This window comes from Canis lupus, chromosome 5, assembly GCF_003254725.2.
Source record: "Canis lupus dingo isolate Sandy chromosome 5, ASM325472v2, whole genome shotgun sequence".
Lineage (NCBI taxonomy): Eukaryota > Metazoa > Chordata > Mammalia > Carnivora > Canidae > Canis > Canis lupus.
The window spans coordinates 13,373,675-13,389,782 of record NC_064247.1 but is presented as its reverse complement, the minus strand read 5'-3'; the positions used below and the strand labels follow the sequence as shown (position 1 = coordinate 13,389,782).

Sequence of the window (16,108 nt, the reverse complement as noted above, 5' to 3'; positions counted from 1 at the left end):
GGGAGGTGGCTTGGAGGGGAGAAGAGACTGGTTATTCCTTACGTTTTGCTCATTAGTGTCTGAGGATGGGGGACAGCTACCCCTAGACACATGCCCGCGGTGCTAGCCGATGCCTGGGGATGCTGTGCCGCCTGAATACCCTTCCCTAATATCAGGCCTGGGCTGGGGCCAGCCACTGCTCTTCAGTTTATCCTGACGAGTCAGACCAGGTCCAACTCCCAAGCCAACGCAAGTGTTGGCTAACCTGCCACATTGTAACTCATCACTAACGCCTGGGCGCATCTCCTGATGGTAAATCCTAACAATTGAGGACACCTGGGCTGATCATTTTGCCAAGGGACATACTCAGACTCATTTCTCTTTGCTTGCTTCCTCCGATGTGAAAAATGTGCAAATGGGCCCTAGATCTGCTTGGATTTAACTCCTCTCTTTCAACATCATGATAATCATTATAATCACAGCCCAACATTTCTTCAAGTGCCAATTGTGTGCCAGGTTCTGGGATGCAGAGAGAAGGGATGTATAGAGAAGAGTGAGGAAGAACAGGTCTTGGAGCTGGTGGCCTGGCACTCCCATTGGCCAGCCAGGTGACCTTAGGAGGCATCATTCAACCTGTGCACCTTTAGTTTCCACATCTACAGGTGGAGAAGGTGAGAGAATCTGCCTCACAGGGCTCTTCTGAGGAGCGCTGTGGCTGAAATAGTCCTTTTTATGTAGTAAGTATATATTCAGTAAATGTAAGCATGAAGTATAATTTCTAGAACTGTGGAATTACACCACTTAAAAGATTATCTGGGCCAATTCCCTCATTTTTACAGAATAAGAAACTGAGGCTCAGAGGAGTATCTCCCAGAGCCAGTGAATACCCAGGTCCCTGCCTCCCGGGACAGGCCTGGGTCCTGGCATCACACTACTTTCCAGAGAGAGAATACTTACCTGTCCTGCCCAGCAGCATCAGGTTCCAGAGTTTGATTCTCCCTCAAGGGGACCACAGAGCCGGGGGTGGCCCTACTCCCTTGCCCTGGCCACCCTGCCACCCAGCGTACTTTGTCCAAGCTGCTGGCTGCGCTGGAAGTGTCATCCAGTTGGGGGGTTCAGAACAGCAGAGAAGCCCACATCCATTTGTCTTGAGGAGCCCGGAGCGTCATGAGGAGTAATCAGGATCTTGTTGCTCACAGACGAGAGAAAACCTGTAATTAATCTGGCTGCCCCTCTGATTTCCTCTGTCATCTCTGCCACCAAACACCGTCTGGCAGCTGTCGGCCTCCTCTCAGACCCACCCTGGAAAATCACGATTAATGGTGTAACAGCCCAGTGAGGACGAGAGAGAGACTGGCAGAGGGACTGCTGACAAATCAGGAGAGGAGAGGCCACTTAGCACAGCTGGGCCAGGGGTCCAGGCAGCATGCTCAGGGCCTGAACACAGTGGGCTGGCGGCGGGCTGTGCTGTCTCTGTGTTGCACCGGTGCCAGTTGGGGATCTACACTTACTGAGCTTCTGAGTGATACGGGCACTATAGCAAAGTGTGTCAGGAAGATATGTGCACGAAAGAGATGTTCCCCTGCTTCCCGGGAGCCTATGGCCTGGTCGTGGAGAGAGGATGGAATTTAAGCACAGGGTTAAACGGCCACTCGCTCATGCAAGGCTTGAGCAAGGGGTGTTTGCGGTCCCAGGGAGCCGGGCGCTGTTCCTGGTGCTGAACACCCAGCAGTGAGTAAGGGGACGAAGAGCCTGCCCTCAGGGCGCAAGAAATCCAAGTAGAAGCACGGAAGTGAGCCAGAGATGTCTGGACACATTTGTCTGGATCCTCTGGCTTGGGGAAGCTGACCTGTCCTGAGATTCTGAAAAAAAAAAAAAAAAAAAAAAAGAAAAAGAAACAGAAAAAGAAAATTAGGTTATCCTTCTGGAACAAGTGGGGACAAGTGGTTTTTGGTGTTTGGATGAGGAAATGCCCCTGGGCAGGTAAGCAGTAGGGCCAAGGTGGGGACGTGGCACATCCTCTCAGTGCTCACGGGGGCGGTGTGTAGTCACACTGCCCTGCATCACGGACTGGAGCAGGGCTGGAGCTTCCCAGGACAGCCTGTGCCGCAGAGAAGTGGGGTCTGGGTTGTAGGTTCCTTGTGGGCAAGGGCTCCAAATGTCAGTCACGGTCTGCTTCATGCTGCCAGAGCCTTTTCCCACGTATGTTATCTGACTGGATTCTTTCATTATTTCCACAGATATTTTTTGAGTGCCTACTATGTGCCAGCCTGTGCTAGGCATTGGAGACACAGGTGGAAAATTGCAGCGTGTTACCCGCTCTCCTGGTGCTCATCACCCTGTGAGGTAGGCATTGCTACTCCCGTGTTACTGACGAAGAGGTGGGCTTTGAAGGAGGTAGGCCGCCTGAGAGTGTTCCCTCAGCGAGGTCCGGAGCCACACCCAGCCTGGCTTCCATCCCGGGGTGGCCACAGCAGCAGAGCTGTCCCCATGCTGTCTGGAGCAGTGTCCTCAATGACCCAGGAAAGGGCTGCATTTTGACTGTTAGCCTTCCAAGTTCCCCGAAGTCCAGGAGTGAGGCCCAGCTCTGGTTAGGTGGAGACAGAGACCCTCAGAGATCCTGCTCTGAACTTAAATTCTGCTAGAAAAGAGCAGTACATGCTTGCTTCCCCCTCCGTGCTGTGATCCCTCCTTGCCCAGATCCACACCATGATGTCCACTTGGATTGTTTGTTGTAACCACAGCAGATACACAAAATGTACAAGTCAAATGGGAATTTATTTCATACTTGTGTACACTTAGTCTTTTTTAAAATGACCCCTTTATATTTTTAACTAAATTACCGCCAACACGGGGCTCAAACCCATGACCCCAAGACCAAAAGTCATGTACTTTACTGACTGAGCCAGCCAGAGCACCCCGGCCCATGCCTTTTTTTTTTTCTTAAAGATTTTATTTATTTGAAAAAGAGAGAGTAGGAGCAGGGGGGAGGGGCAAAGGGAGAGGGAGAAGCAGATTCCCTGCTGAGCAGGGAGCCCCACCTCCATCCCAGGACCTGAGATCATGACCTGAGTCGAAGGCAGATGCTTAACGGACCAAGCCACCCAGGTGCCATCAATCCATTTTTAATGCCATCTGTTCATTTATTCATTTGTCCAGTATTAATAGAGAACCTACTATGTGCCAAATAGCATGCTAGATGCTTGTCACAGTCCCTCCTATCACTTTTGATGGTTCTGTGGGAAGACAGCATCCTTGTAGCAGGTTGTGTGCCTTAAGGACGAATATTTCAGGTATGGTGGCAACATATGGGGAAGGGATCACAGAGCCTCAGAGGAGAGATAATGCATTGATCCTGTAGAAAACTGGTTCCAGGCCATCAGGGGTTGAGACCACATCCCACCTGGAAGTTCATACAGAAGTGGCATATTGGGGGAAGTCAGGGCTTAAGCTCTGGTGGAGTGTCAGGTGCAGTGGGCTGGATGGTCTGGACAGGTGAGTAGGAGCCAAGTCATGAAGGGTTTGCCTGTTGGAGTGAGGAGCGCCCTTGATCCCTGAGGCAGCAGAGAGCTAGGTGAGACTGGGCCTAGGTGTGTCATTATCATGTTTGCGTTTTAGCAAGAATCCCTGCTACCCGGCTGCTATGGCCAGGGTCCAGGTCATGGCTGATAGACATCTGGACAAGGGTGGGATGGAGGTGGGAGTTCATGGTGATGCAGAGACAGTCATGGTGTTTAGGAGGCAGAGCTGTTGGGATGTGGTGACTGATCAGAGTAGGGTGTGGGGAAGGAACAATCTGGGGCGACTTCAGCTTTCAGGGTTGGGTGATGAGTAGGGTGTGGTGCTGCCTTCCAAGAAGAAGGGTGTAGGAGAAGGAGCAGGTGGGTGCGGTGGAGAGGTTGTCTTTTGCCTAGAACGAGGTGGGTCTGAAGTGCTCTGCAACATCCAGAGAATGGTGGAGACGGCTGTATTGTGCAAGAACACTGGGCATGGGCCGCTCATTTAGAAGCCACACCATGCGGGCGGGCGGTGAGGAGCCACAGCAGGAGGGAAAACTCCCCAAGGAGGGACAGGGTTAGTGGGAAGGGGGCCTTGGTGCTGTATCTCCCGGATAATTTCTTTTCCCTCCCTAAATTATTTAAATAGTTTTAGTTGATAAAAGCTGCCCTTTTTGATTCTAAGACCAGATTCATCTAAACATTAAAATGAAAACAAGACCTCAGATTTCTTTGTGCTTTCTTATGATAAAGAATCTGAAAGCTTCATCTTCCTGCTCCTCTGTGTAAACAGTGAAGCTATACAAGGAAAGCCTGTGGAATCAGAGACTGGGCTGTCCCTGGCTTCGCCTCGTGACAGCTGTGTGACCTTGAGGTAGGCACTTGACCTTTCACAGGCTCAGCTTCCTCAGCTGTAATAGAGCTTGTCTCGTGGATTAAATAAGAAGGAGACCGTGGAAAGAATTTTGCAAACCAGCGGGGCTTACAATCATGTAACACCATGGTTCTCTGTATTCCTGTAAGGTTTGGAAGGGGATTATTGCTCATCTTTATGCCCTGGGTTATACGGTCGAGGCCCCAGAGCAGCCCAGGACCTCCATCACCGTAGTGCTTGCACGCTATCTCCAGGGTCAACTAGGCTTTAGGGCCATGAACGACAAGAGTCAGGCCTGCACGAACTGAGTGTAGTTGTGTCATCAAATAGAATTTACACAGGCTAATCTGACACCTATTTAGCAGTCTGAATAATAATTACCGTGCGGCGTGCTGATCGGGCATAAATGGAAGGCATTTGACATAAATGATTATAGTTAGTATTGCTTTTATATAGCCTAACCAGATTTTTACAGTTCTTTCCTCTTTGACAGCGGATTTATTTATCCATTCAACAAATATTTCTTGAGGCTGTAGAATATGCCAGGTCCTGTTCTGGGCCCCATGGAGACAGACGAACAAGATTTCTGCCCCCTTGCCCCACCTCCTTTGTTTGAGCTTGCATTCCAGTGGGGAGATAATCACTGAACAATCGACTTTATCCATAATGAGTAAGAATGTCAAGCTTCTCTTGAGACTGTGTTTGCTGTCATCTATCCTTGCACCAACACCTACGAAGGAAAGGACAGAGATTCTGGGCCTGATCGGCCAACAGCACAGTTGCCTTTGTGCTAGTCCTTTACCTTTTGTTAACTCTGACTCCTGATTCCGGGTAATTGCTTGAGGCCTTCTGCTCATCGAACAAGTATGTACTGTGCATCTGTTGTGTATAAGTACGGCAGCACACTGGCAACTGTCCTTGGCCTTGAGGAGTCCACACTGATTCCCCATGTGGACACCCAAAGGCAGCAGAAGTGGGAGGAAAGTGCTGTTAGAGTCACTGTGACCTGCTGTCGTGGCATATAGAGAGGCTCCAGACTTTGGCAAATGGCAGGGGTCGGTGAGGGGGGCAACAGGCCGATGGAACCAGACCAGGTGTGCTCAGGAAGCTGCCAGGTGCTGGGTGTGGCTGGAAAATCAATCAAGGGTGTGGTGCTGGGGAGCATCATTAAATGAAGACCTACTAAAGTATGCAACACACACACAGGAAAGTGAATATAAGAAACAGGACATCGTCAGCACCCTCCAGAAGACCCCACATGTTTCTTTCTAGTCAGTGCCTGCCCCCAAGAATAAACCACCTGCTGGGCTACTAACAATTTTTTGTACTTTTTTATAGAAAGAATCGTAGTAAATGGGTTCTTCTGTGCCTGGTTTCTTTGCTCACATTATGTTTATGAGGTTCATCCAGACAGTTACATGTAGTTGTTAAGTATTTTTATTTCCATGTAACTTTGTTGTGTGACACATAGTATTTCTCCATTCTGCTGCTGAACATCTGGGTAGTTTCCAGTTTGGGGAAATGCAAAGTGCTGCTATGAATATTCTGATACATCTAATGCATCTGAGCACATACTTGTACATTCTGTTGGAAGTACACTTATTGTGGGGTTACTGGGTCCCTAGGATCTATGTAAAGCTCTGGGTTTTGAGGCCAAAGAGACCAATTTTCAAAAACAGTTATATCAATTCATGCTTACGTTGACACTGTACGAGAGTTCAGTTGCTCCATGTCCTTGTCAACACTTGATATTGTCTTTTTAAAAAAGTCATTCTGGGAAGCCCTGATGGCTCAGCGATTTAGTGCTGCCTTCAACCCAGGACGTGATCCTGGAGACCTGGGATCGAGTCCCACGTCGGGCTCCCTGCATGGAGCCTGCTTCTTCCTCTGCCTGTGTCTCTGCTCCCCCCCCCCATGTCTCTCATGAATAAATAAATAAATCTTTTTTAAAAAAGTCATTCTGGTCGGTGTATAGTAGTATCTTTTTTTAAAAAAAATATTTTATTCATTTTAGAGAGAGAGGCAGAGACATAGGCAGAGGGAGAAGCAGGTCCCATGCAAGGAGCCCGATGTGGGACTCAATCCCAGGATCCCAGGATCACGCCCTGAGCCAAAGGCAGATGCTCAACTGCTGAGCCACTCAGGTGCCCCTGGTCAGTGGTATCTCATTGTGGTTTCAAATTGCATTTCCTGGTGCCCAGGGAAGTTGAGACTCTTTTCACATGTTTATAGGCTTTTGGACATAGTTCCTAGCAGAGTGTCTGTTCTAGTCTCTTGCCCATTTTTCTTTGGATTCTCTGTCCAGGGGGTGGGAGGAGGAAACATTTTAACACTACTTTCCTAACCAGGGGTGACTCAGGATTAGCATATCCAGGTGTTTACCAGCCCCACGTGACCCACTGATGGGGTGCAGACTCTGTTCCTAGGGTGTCAGAGGTCTCAGGGAGGGGACAGCTCCCATACTGCTGGGGGGAGGCAGTCCCCTCCAAGGCTCTGGTTTGTCATCAGAGGTCGATTGGCCTCAGGAGGAAGGGGGTTTGGTGGACAGAAGATGGGGAGGGGTTAGTTTCCAGCAGGTGGCAGGGGCAGATGTGGAAATCAGCTGATGCCCTGGTATGTGTGGTTCTGTCCTCAGTATTTGCTAAGAATAGACCTCTCTCATCTGGGCCAGGGAGGGACTGACGGTGTCCAGCCCATCCTTTAGGCCAGGGCTGAGCACAGCTGCTTTCCTCATGTTATCTTGGGCCGCAGCTCAGCTCCACCACCTGAGTGTTGTCATGCTCATTTTACCTGTGAGGGAACGGAGTTGAGTGGTGGAGGGAAGTCCTCCTGAAGTCCACCTCGCTAGCATGTGGAGGAGCAGAACTTGAACCCAGCTCCTTCCCCACGTCACTCCCCAGTGAGGGGGTACATGTGGCGTGTCCCTGGGCAGTGGCACCACCTTGCCACCTCTTCCTCTTCTGCTCACTCATGGCTCTTGTTTCTTAAGAGCAGATAAAGGTTTTCATCCCCGATTAGAGATCTAAAAACAGTGGAGCCCCTTCCATCATTCGGCCACAGTTACTCCCATGTGCCCCCAATTTGATTTGAGGGGTGGGAGTTAGAACCTGAGCCTTCTGTGGGCCTGGCCTAGGGAGGAAGAGCGGAGGCCCCGAGCTGGCCAGCAGTGCTCCCGCAGGCACTACTAGCAGCTCTGCAGGGGACCGTGGGCCCCTCCCCACGGAGGCTCCGGCCTGGTAGCTCTGGTCACAGGGCCTGGTGGGTGGCTACCTCTTGGGGGCAGAGGACTCACGCGCTCCCACCGCTCTCTCACAGAGTTATGTCATGCCCAGACCAGCAGAGGGCTCCATGAGGATTTATAGAAGATGCCCCGCGTCTCGGCGCCTTTGGTGCTGCTTCCCGCGTGGCTCGTGATGGTCGCCTGCAGCCCGCACTCCTTGAGGATCGGTAAGTGCTGCTCGTATGGCACCCTGGGGGCAGCCCAGAGCTGGCTCCTGTCCCCTTCTTACCCCAGGTGTCCACGGGGGACATCTGGTCCTGCCCTGTGCCCTCCCTGGGTACAGCTGGGCTCGCAGTGGTGGTAGGGGCTGGCGGGGCTGGGGGTGAAGGTGCACTGCCCCCTTGTGAGAATAAAGATGCTGCGTCCCTGTTACAGTCTGTGACTTACTCAGCCGGGCACACTAAGGTGCAGCTGTCAGGTGAAGGAGGAGGATGGGAATGGCCGTGGGGGTTCTAAATCCAGGGCTGGAAATTAGGGCAGAGATCACCTCTCCTCTCCTCCGATCAATCCAAGAAGGCTTCCTGGAGAGTGTGCCTCAGATAGTCAGGGAGTGCGCTCGGGGCCCCTGGCCGGCTGCTTGGCAGGGCCCTCGACTTGGTGTGTCTCCCGGACTGCTGCTTCAAGGCCACGTGGATGACACATGCTCTCTCCCCGGCCTTGCTGCTGTGGGGGTGCCCACTCTAGGCGTGGGCAGGCAGTGCGGCTACCTACCCTGTCAGCAGCAGCCTGGTTCCTGGAGCAAGGCCTTGCTCCCCAGGGAATCCGGGAGTGCCTGGGACGTCCAGTGCCTCTTCTTCCCCAGGACCCTGCAGGGCTCGTTAATGGCAGGCTGAGGCACTGCTAACCTGGGTTGTAGGGACACGGCCCCAGCTGCAGGGAGAAATATGGGCCATCAGATGACAGCCTAACACTGATGTGGGGTATCAGGGACTGGGGGATTGCATGTATATGGGGGTGGGGGTCAGTGAAGACAGATGGGGGGGGGGGCGTGCAAAGCATTGAGAAGCCTAGGCAGGTGGGCCTTTGGTCCTAAGAGGGCTGGTTGAACAGTAGGACCCCTGGGGCATGGCTAAGCAACAGCCCTAGAAGGACTCAAACCTAGGCAGGTTTTACAGACAGGTACCCATCTGGTGCCCCTCTTCCTAGACTGGGGTGGGGAGCCAGGTGTGGGGGGGAGTGAGTACTGCCAAAGGCAAGATCCTAAATCTAAATTTGAATCTGAAAGCGTTAGAGCTGATTGGGAAGGAAGGTATCTCGATGCCAAGTCCCAGGGAATTGGCTTAAAGCTGTAGAATTCCTCCGGTTGCAATCAGGCTGGGTCCTGAGTCCCGGAGGCCGGCCTGCTGGTGGTGGTCAGGAGGCCGAGGGTGGGCAGAGGCAAGTCGGAGGCGGAGACCCTGGCTAGGCCATGCACCGCGGCCCAGAGGCCGAGCTGCGGGTCTCTGGGCTGCCTGTGTGAACTTGCGGGCACACCTCTCCATGCATATGCAGCAGCGGCTGATTGGAATCAGAAATGCAGACAGGTGACTTCGTTCTTCCCCTCACCCTGCCCTCGGCTCACCGCTCCGCATGCTTAGAGAAAAGGAATTAAAAACAAAATCTTCCCTCCCTCTTCCCCATTCACTGCTGCCGAAAACTTCAAAACCTAATTTAATTCTGCTTAGCAGCAATGCAAAACGGTTCGTATCCTTAAGATGCTTAATTTATAAGATGCCTACAGTTATTCAGCGTTTGCTGCAAGGTTTTCTCCCCCTCTAAATGAGTGGATAAAGCGGTAACCCATCAATTTCCATTTGTCGCTAATGGGAAGCGGAAAGGGATTGAGCCAGAAACAGCAGCGCCTCATGGCCTTGGCTCTCCTGACACTTGTTCCCCGGGAGGGAAGCAGAAACTGGAGCTGACAGTTCCCTCTCTTGGCTGCTACGCTGACAATAGAAGGCTTCAAAGGGACCCCCTCCTGCCCCCGGACCCACTCCTGGAGCATTGCTTGTCCGGTTCTGTCAAGATGCTGTTGGTCCTCTGTTTTGGTTCACGCCGGGCCACTTGCAGCCGAGTTCCAGCCAGGCGCCCTGCTGGCTGGCAAGGTCAAACCGGGCCTGATCTCCCGCCGAGGCCAGGAAGCAGAGTTAAGCCAACAAAGGGAAAGAAAAGAAAAGGAAAACCAAGCCCGGCAATGCCAGAACCCATTTTCCTGTCTCCTTGGTTATCCTGGGAGCCAGGAGCTTTCTCAAGTCTCCCAAACCTAATGGACGGAAAGGTGCTAATTACTGTGGACTCCAGAGGGGATCTGGAGTGGAGTAGGGATGGGAAGAGAAGTAGGTCAAGAAAACAAGTAGCTGAGCTTGGCAGCAGGCAGCCTTGAGTGCGAAGGGCCAGGCCAGCGCTGGTGCTGCTGGCGTCTCCAGCGTCCTCCAGGGGCGCACGGGGAGGGAGGGGAGGGATGCTGCTCCTCCTCCTTCCCAGGGCTCACTTCTCCCTGCGTTTGGTGCTTTCTGGGGTTCCTTCCAAACCCCTCAGCCTCAGGATGCATAGCTGTAAGAGCGAGGCTGCAGGAAGGGATGGGGAATCTCAGAGATGAATTGTCCCGCCTGCTTCGTCCTCAGCTGCTTGTCTGCTCGTGACAATATGGATGTTTGTAAAGGGGCGGCCAAACCCATTACCCTGCCTGGGGACCGCTGTTTTTCATTCAAGTGAGGCACGGGGTGGGAGATACAGCCAAATTGTCTGTGACAGTGCCCAGTGTTTACCCCCTGAATGAGATTTTGGGTAAGAGAAAGGGATTTTATTTATGACTATGAGGCTGCCCACATAAATTCCCCAAACTCTCTCACATATGTCAGCCCCCTTCAGTCATTTATCTTCTGGAAATGTCTTTTGATTTTGCTTCTGTCCCTTGGGGTTCTCTGAGTGATGACTATGGGATCCACAGTTAATAAATGCTCCGAGAAGACCCCACCGCATCTCTCCCCCTGCCCTTTATTACTCTGAGGGATCAGCATCCTATCTCAGAGCCCTAAAGGATTCTGAGGTTCCCATTCCCCACGCAGCTTATTTCACACATGAGGAAGGAGGCCCCAAGGGGACATCGCGAGTAGGTGGCCGGGCTGGTGGCAGCCCACGCTAGAGCCCTGTCTCCTTGACTCCTCTTGCACTGCTTGCTTCGCCGCCCACCAGCGGGCTCCCCTGGCCACTGGGGAAGCAGATTCGCCATCAGCAGGGTTGTCGCTGGTGCTTTTTTTTCCCCCAGCCTGTTCCTGACATTAGCAAATGTTACCCTTGCCCTGAACACGTGAAGCCTCAATAAGTATTTGTCAGCTTTCTAGACTGTCTCCTGTTACGCTTTCCTTGGCCCCAGTCACAGCCACACTGAACCACTGTTACCCAAAATACCAGGAAGGTTTAGTCTGGGCTTTACGCATCCCCCTCCTGTGCCTGGAGCTGTTCTTCCCAGCCTGGAAAACTGCTACCACTACTCTTCCTCTTCCCATCTCCTCTTCCTCCTTGGAAAGCTACTACCACTGCTACCCCTTCCTCTCCTCCTCCATCACGGTTCTCCCAGGCTTAGATAGCTCTTCCTCCGCCAAGTCCTTTCTCAGGATTTCCTGTCCTTCCTGGGGGAGAAATCCTCTCTTTCCTGCCCCTTTGCCCATTCCCTGGTACTTCACGCCTATTCCGGCACCTACTGGGGTGTGCTCTAGTTATTTTTCCCACCAGACTCTGAACTCCAGGGGTGATTGACCACCTGACATACTTCGTGTATGCAAACGTATCGCTCAGACTCAGTGGACGGGATGTGTGGAGGATCCATGGCCCCTTGCAAGACCTGGTTCCCCAAGAACATGTTTGGTATCCTTGTTTTAAAGTACTGTCTTCTGGTCTTGCATATGCTTAAGGAGGTAGGCTTACTGGAAGAATGGGAAGAGGAAGGAGAAAAAGGAGGAGAAAATGTGCTTCTGTCTATTTTCTTTCTTTATTATTATCTTTTAGATTTATATGTTTATTTATTCATGAGAGAGACAGCGAGAGAGGGAGAGACACAGGCAAAGGGCAAAGCAGGACTTGAGTTCCTTGAGGGGAACCCAATGCAGGACTCGATCCCAAGACCCCGGGATCATGTCCTGAGCCAGAGGCAGATGCTCAACCGCTGAGCCACCCAGGTGTCCCCTGTCTTTCTTATTTAGAACAGGTAACAAGAATGGGCTGAGGATCCCGATGGGGTTCTACTGCAGATTTTGGCTAAGAGGATAAATACGGTGATTCAGTTATCCATTCCTCAGTTCACCCAGCAGGTGTCTGTTGAGTGCTCTGTGCCAAACACTGAGGGTATGGGGGCACAGTAGTAATCACCAGAGTACCTCCCACTCGGAAAGGCCTTCCTCTCTGCTAGGCGCTGTGCTGGGTATCTCACGTCTATCAGGCAATCCTCACATCAGAATTAATGACCTGATGTTAAAGATGAAGGGGTGAAGGCTCGGGGAGTTTAAATAACTCCTCCAAGGTCACGGAGATACTGAAATTTGAACCTGTTTCCAAAGCCATCTCTTTCTACTCTACTCCAGTGCAGCTGGTACACCCTGGAGACCTTAGGGATTTCCCATTATCAGAGCCGTCACATTAACTATACCGTGTTCCACCGGGTAAAGGAATTGACGGATGGAGTCTTTGCCTTGGTAGTCTCTAGCTTTTCATTGGTTCCTTTACCTGTAAACAATTTCCCAAGGCCACAGAGAAAATCCACCTGATAGATGTGGAAACTGAGGCCTGGGGACCTGAGAGGCTTGCTCATGGTGGCACAGAAGTCCCGATGAGCGTGGGTGGCACCAGACGCATCCGCAGGTTATGGGAGCGATTGCCTCTCTTTTTGTTTAAAGTTTCCCTGGGTGGTAAAGCAGCAAGAGCCTGGATTTATTTGACACACTGCCTTACTAGGACACCCAGGCACTTTACAACGACCATTTTTTACTTGTTTGGTTCCCCCAATGAGCTCTAAGTCCTGTAGGGAGAACGTTAAACATAGAACATTACAATGTTAGAATGATGCAGATTATAAGAGAACTGGGGGAGGTAAGGAGGGAGCGTAGAAACACTGTTGTTGTTTTTTTCATCCTGTTCTGTGTATTAAATCTATCTGACACACCAAGATCCAGATCTACCAGCTGAATTCTGTGCCTTGCCAAATATTCACCATGGGTTTTCTTTCTTTCTTTCTTTTTTTTTTTGAGGAGTGGGCTCCCCTTAATGATGTTACCACATGACGTGATTTATGGAATTTTGATGGCCACGTAACTTTTCATCGTTCTTCCAAATTGAGTCACCCGGATAGGCAATCAATTGGTCTTTTACATTAGTGACAAATAGAAATTGATGACTTTCCCCTTCATCTGTCATCTAGAGCAGGAATATGGAAAGACTTCTGGGGCACAGATCTCTCCCCTGCTGAACACCTTTGGGGGTCTGTGTCTTTCTTATGATTCCTAGGATTCCTGGGTCTCCACGACACCTGCCCCAGAGCACTGCCTACCAGCTGTTTGCTAGACGCATGATCTGAGGATAACTTTTGGGTCTTGAGCTTGACCCGTCCGTTTTCAGATTTCTCTCTCCCACATATTGGTTGGTACTCAGAAACACCAAGCAGTGTTGTTTAACGATAAGTGTACAATGTATGTAATTCGGAGAGTAAATATTTTACCAAAAAATGAAGAAGCCTGTGTGTATGTGTGTGTGTGTACGTGTCTACATGCAGATGTGCCTGCCCGAGGCTGTCTCTCCCTGCTTCCCACCTCACCCCTGCTGCCATATCTGTAGTGGGGAGGAGGGAGCCTTAGCTGTGTTTAGAAGGCATCCAGGCCAGGGTGCTTTGTGGGGTCGCTCCGCCCACGATGTCATCATTTGCCTTTACCTGCAGCTTGTCTTCTTCTAAGAGCACCACACAGGATGCTTTCAGGAAGTTTAAATTCTCTCTCAACCTTTCCAGAACCTTTTTGTGAAGTGCAGCTTCAGGCCATAGTCTCTTCTGCGAAGTGAGGATTGATTTCGGTCCAGGTGGGCTTCAGGTTACTGATAAGAAAGACCAGGGTCCCCGTAAGGTGAAGTAAGTCAGCAAAGGGCCCCTCTGGCTGTGCCACAGCTCCTGACCCGCAGCTGCCTGGAGACATTCTGTGCCATGGTTTGCAGCGTGTAACATGCTCTTGTTCTTCCACACATGTTTGTTCAATTTCCCTAACAACCTGCAAGGCAGGTAGGAGTAAGGATATCTTCTGGAAGAGGGTCCTGAGGTTCACAGAGTTTGTGACTTGCCCTGGCTCATCCACAGGGTGGGGGTGGCGGTGGCCTCAAAGGGAGGAGAGAAGAGGAGAGGACACGTCCCAGGTGGCGGCAGAGGGGTTCTGGTGGGCAGAGTTGGAGCATAGCCAAGGTGACAGAGTCCCGAATAGCCTCTTGGTGTACATTCTTGATGGGTGGGACTGGAAGCCACCAGAGGTTGGTGTACCAACACCCAAGGCCTCACAAAATCCGGCTGAGCTAAAGCGAATAGGCAAGTAACAGTAGCAAACATTGTGTTTCCTTAAACATATCGTGGATGATCTCTGGGAGGAAATTGGGAAAGGTCCCAGGAGCAGGTGTATCAGAGCAAAAGGATGGGGTTATTGTTCCCCCACTAAAAGTTCTAGATAACAGCTGATTTTCAGATTAATTTGGGTGTGCAACTGCCTGTGTTCACGTGTGCTAGAGTGGCCTGGTCTCCCCTGGGCTCTCATTTTGGCCCTCCCCACGTGTGGGGGTCTGACGGCAGCTGCTACTCTGTTGGATGAAGCCCCGCCTGGCAGAGATGCACGTGGCCTGAGAGGACAGCCATAACGGCATCCCGTCAGACTTCCAAAAAACCTGTCTCCAGTCCTGTGAGATGGTTTACAGAAGTCTTGAAACGGGGAGTGACTCATTAGCAAGATCTATTTTTCTTTCCCCCGTGGTGGTTTGGGGTATGTGTGGGGAAGGTGGAAATCATGGAGAGAAATTTGGATTTGATGTAAAAAAAAAAAAAAAAAAAAAACTTATGAGACAGATGGGATGAGCCATTCTGGGGACTGAGGCACCCACAGCTGGAGGTGGCCACAGATTAGGTTGGACAGGGATTCCAGCCTCAAAGGTGGGGGGTTGGACCTGTTACCACTGAGGCCACTTTGAACCTGGGATTCTGTGAGAGGAGACTTTGGCCTTTGGTCTGTTCTTATACTCACAGAGGGAGACATTCCATTATCCTGTGTCCTCATTAACAACCGTTAATAAGGTTTTAGAATGGAGGCAGCCATCTGCTTAACTTAAGCCCTGACCCCATTTGGCCCCAGTTGCTTGGGCGAGCCAGATAAGACATGAAGCCGTACTGATTCTTTTTACTTGTCAGTGTAGACCTGTCTGTGTGTTTCTTTTCTCCCTGTAGCCACTGATAGGGGAGTTAGGGGAGCACGGGTGATGGTGGGAGCTGCTGCTGGACCTCACCCGAGTGCCTGAGTGTTTGTGTGAGTGAGCTTGAGTGGGTGGGATACACCTGCGTGCACCATGAGAGCCCACACGTCCCACACCCAGCCTTGCGGCTTGGCTCCATATCTCCTTGACGGGGCCTGACCCTCGGCTGCTGGGGAGCACTGGACAGTGAGCACCCCTGTGTCTCCTTGCGTGTTTCTTCCCATCGAGCTGAGTCATGGGGCCCAGCTATCATGGTGATGGGCTTGGTGAGGCCCGTTAAAGCCCACACTGATGAAGAGGGTTGTGGAGAAGGAAGAGAGCCCAGACCAGTGGAGGCTCAGCATGTACCTCTGTTGGCACGCCCAGGCAGATGTACCACCATGCTGGACTCAGGAGGCATTTCAGCCCTGATTGGGGCTTTCTAGAGTTGAGATTCTATTAGCAGAACCCTTCTCAGACAAGAGGTTCACCATTCTGAAACTCTCTACTGCAGGGGCAGACATTAGCCACATCCTCTCAGATCCCCTCATTCTGTCTTGTGTTCCTCCCGGGGATGAGTGGCCATCTGTGGCGGCCCGGGAGAGGTTCCCTCAGGGGTCTCTTCCTCTCGGCCCCTTCCACCCAGACTTTCCCAGGTGTCTTCCATGGCTGATTCCAAGCTGATCGGCGTCTAGAGGGAAAGAATAAAAACCCATTTGTTCTGGGTAGCACTGGGCTTGGCCCTGGAAGTCTCCAGCATCGTGTAGGGGTTGATGTCAGAGCATGGGCTCTAGCCAGATGGCCCGGGTTTGAATCTGAGCTCCACTCTTTATTAGTCGTATGATCTCAGGCAAGAACTTGATTTCTCCGTGCTTTAATTTCTTTATCCATAACGTGGGGTAACAGCAGTCCCCACCTCAGGCTTTCATGGGAGTTCAATACGTCACCACAGAGAGAGCCCTTAGATCCGCAGCAGGCAATGATAGCTGTGATTTTGAGGAGCACTTATGGGTCAACCCTGTCTCTGTCCCCTCC

General features: G+C 51.5%; 1 protein-coding gene across 5 annotated transcripts in view; it reads left to right on the top strand.

Annotated features, from left to right (window-relative positions):
• Positions 1-16,108, top strand: part of GRIK4 (glutamate ionotropic receptor kainate type subunit 4) — a 425,071-nt gene that overhangs the window by 121,697 nt on the left and 287,266 nt on the right. For all 5 annotated transcript variants that reach the window (XM_035716734.2, XM_025465200.3, XM_025465201.3 and 2 more), the window contains 2 exons: positions 2,220-2,325; positions 7,666-7,797. In XM_035716734.2, coding sequence (XP_035572627.1) covers positions 7,716-7,797 — 82 coding nt within the window. In that variant the 5' untranslated portion in view covers positions 2,220-2,325; positions 7,666-7,715. The remainder of the gene's footprint in view (positions 1-2,219; positions 2,326-7,665; positions 7,798-16,108) is intronic.